The 3,250-nt window shown below is 35.7% G+C and overlaps 1 protein-coding gene across 1 annotated transcript; it reads right to left on the bottom strand.

The window, feature by feature from the left end:
- Positions 1-1,187: 1,187 nt before the first annotated feature.
- On the bottom strand, positions 1,188-2,210 carry LOC132601994 (receptor-like protein 9DC3). The gene is made up of 2 exons (XM_060315031.1): positions 1,853-2,210; positions 1,188-1,777 (listed from the first exon to the last, which is right to left on the bottom strand). The coding sequence occupies exons 1-2, from the start codon at positions 2,208-2,210 to the stop codon at positions 1,188-1,190; spliced, it is 948 nt and encodes a 315-aa protein (XP_060171014.1).
- Between the last annotated feature and the right edge of the window lie 1,040 nt (positions 2,211-3,250).

Below are 3,250 nucleotides of genomic sequence, written 5' to 3'. Positions count from 1 at the left end.
TTCTATTAGGTGCGCTTAAATGTTGACCATGTGTTCGGTTACAGACCTTGGGTAAACGTTAATTAACAATTCAAAAGAGTCATGTGTGTGGTTACACTCCTTGACTTTATAAATAAATCGTGTTTGACCGTGTGTGTGGATACGCTCCATGGTCGATTCTTGTAAATAAGAGGCCTTGTGTGTGGTTACGCTCCTAAGCCGAAAATGTAAGTCACAATTCTAAACTAATTTTAGGTAATTAAGCGAGTAAAATAAACGCATTTCATCCAAGATTTAATTTTAGCCAAGTATAAGTGGATAAAAGTGACCGTGCTAGAACCACGGGACTCGGGGAATGCCTAATACCTTCTCCCCGGTCACCACAATTCCTTACACGGTCTTTTGTTTTCGCGGACCAAAAATAAAGAGTCATTTCCTTTTGATTAGGGATTTAATAAGGTGACTTGAAACACCAAAACTCAATTCCAAGTGGTGACTCTGAATAAATAAATAATCCCTTCTCAAAACGTCATTTCAATTGAAAAAACCCTTTACTATAAAACCTGTGTCCTTCGGGGCGCTAAAAAGGGGTGTGACAGAGATTAGATGATACCATTCACTTCATTCAAGACACTGCATAAATTTGTAAATTATACAGTAAGTTGCTAGGGATCCAACTTTACACAATGAAACAAGAATTGCATATCACTTCATTGAATACATTGAAGTGTTAAATAACTTGATATTATCAAAGGTTATAATATTACATTTTCCCAAGGCTAATAAAAAGAAAAGGGCTTACTTATATAAAACAAAAACTAAAAAACTAAAAATCAAATCCAGCATCATAAGCTGCAACATCTGATACTCCACCAAATGATCCTCCAAGCACATGGATGTTCGAATTTGTTTATTTACTACGCAAAGAAAAGTTAGTCTTACTTTTAGTTTACACAAAAGTCATATTACAGTAAGACTTTTATCTTACACAAAGAAAGTTAAAATCTGAAGGAGCAATTTAAAATCATGGAAATAAATGAGCAATGAATATATTAACTTGAATACCTGAAGTCCTGAAATCACATCTTGCTTGATTGCTAACTTGTCTACAAGGGATTATTTCTTCTTCTGTGATTCCTTTGACGTCGCTGCTTCTTTCTTCTCTGCATAATAATTTTGTGTTCCAGTTCCACAATGATTCTTGCAAGCTATCTCAGATTTCTAGTTGAAATCGTGAAATATACTATGGATAATCCAATACATAGTCCACTTCTGTAACCCATAAGAGCAGCTTTCCAAAAATCATTGAGACATTCAGAATTGCTTTCTTGATGGTCTAGTGCAGATACGGTATAATTTGTCTCTGACACACAATTCTTGCCACAAACTTTCGAAATTGGGAATCCACATAATCCATCATTACCTTCATATGAATTGCTCTCAAAGGTTTGAAATTGAGGTCCTTGAGGAATGCACCCTTTGAGATGATTGTAGGAGAGATTTAAGACTTCAAGGGATGCAAGAGAAGAAAGTTGTGCTAGCATCTCTCCTACAAGATGGTTACCTGATAGGTCCAATGATTCAACCAAGGATAAACTTCCAAGTGATGGTGGTATTTGACTTTGCAAGCGATTATGAGATAAGTTTAACAGCTGAAGTGCAATAAGATCTCCCATAATACTTGGAATAGGTCCTTCAAATTTGTTACTTGAAAGATCAATACTTGTGTATATAGTCAAAATCCTAACAAGTTCAAGCTCCTGTCCCTTGTTTGCAATTGTTACAGATGAGTGGTAATCTACATTTCAAAGATATCTTGGTGACTTCATTGTTTGATCAATTGTCCTCATGCCTTTCAAATGTTGAAACAAACTCGTAGGTAAGTTTCCCGAAAAGTCATTGCAAGAGAGATCGATGATTCGAAGCTCAGCAAATATGATTTCATTCCTTGATGTTATAATGGGTCCATATAATTTATTCGATCTCAAGCTTAAAACTTGCAGCTTTGGAAGAGTTCCCAACCACATCGGAAATGTGTCGATGAGGTGATTATCTCCTAAATCAAGATCTTGCAACTCCTTGCAATTGGCCAAAGACCAGGGAATTTTCCCTTCTAGTTCATTGCCATGCAAGTTGAAGCTTCTAAGTGAACTTACAACACTAAAAGTGTTTGGAAGAACCCCAGAAAGATTGTTTTGGTGCATATCCGTGACCTCAAGATAACCACTCATGTTGCCAAAACATGGCGGAATTGCTCCCTCAAGATTATTTCTACCTATATTTAGAATTTGTAGTGATGTGAAATTGCAGATAAATGAAAGGATGGAGCCGGAAAGCTGATTTTCATGAAGATAAAATTGGGACAAGTTGTTCAACTTCCCCAGTGAAGCAGGAATAGAACCATTAAGAGAGTTAGTTGTTATATCCCGTATTTTATACGTTTGGATATCTCAAGGTAGTCGTGGAAAAGTTAAGGGAATGACTATCTTCCAAAATTATTTTAACGTACAAGTGGTTATGAATATTATTTATGAACATTATTAGTATGAAAATATTGAGAAAGGGTAAGGGCAAAAAGGAGAAATTGCAAAATGACCCATGATAATATTATGGAAGGCTAGGGGCAAAATGGTAATTTCACAAGTGTTCAAGAAAATTCTTGAAATTTCCATGTTGGCCGTGTGGCATAAGTATATGCCCACATTGTTTGGGGACTAAAGTGTACAAAAGAAGACACTTGGTCTTCTTTGACCATGTTAGGAAATTCAAAAAAAAAAGAAGGAAAAAGAAGGAAATTTTTAGAAAAATATAGAAAGGGGGCATGTGCCCCTCACATGCTTGTGGGATATATATATATATATATATATATATATATATATATATATATATATATAAGGGAGAGGTCATCATCTTATTCAAGAGAAAGAAAGAACAAAAAAACAAAAGAAAGAAGGAGGGGAAAGAAGAAGGCCATTCGGCCAAGGTGGGGAAAATCACCCCCATGAAATCTTGTCCAAAAAATTAGTTTCTTCATGTATTCCGACTAATTCAAGGGTCCTCTTCAACGTGGTACAATTGTTGGAGCAAGAAAACCTTTCCTTGTTGCAAGTTCATGATCATAGTTAAATGAGAAGTTGAAGGAAAAAGGTAAGATTTAATCCTCTTTTCATGTGTTGCGGATGATTAGGTGTGTTGTAGTATGTAAAAGTGGATGAAATTCATGGAACCTATATATATGTAGTGGTGGCTGAATGGGGAGTGTGTGTGTGTG

This window comes from Lycium barbarum, chromosome 7 (assembly GCF_019175385.1).
Source record: "Lycium barbarum isolate Lr01 chromosome 7, ASM1917538v2, whole genome shotgun sequence".
Lineage (NCBI taxonomy): Eukaryota > Viridiplantae > Streptophyta > Magnoliopsida > Solanales > Solanaceae > Lycium > Lycium barbarum.
This window is presented reverse-complemented; position numbering and strand designations above follow the sequence as displayed.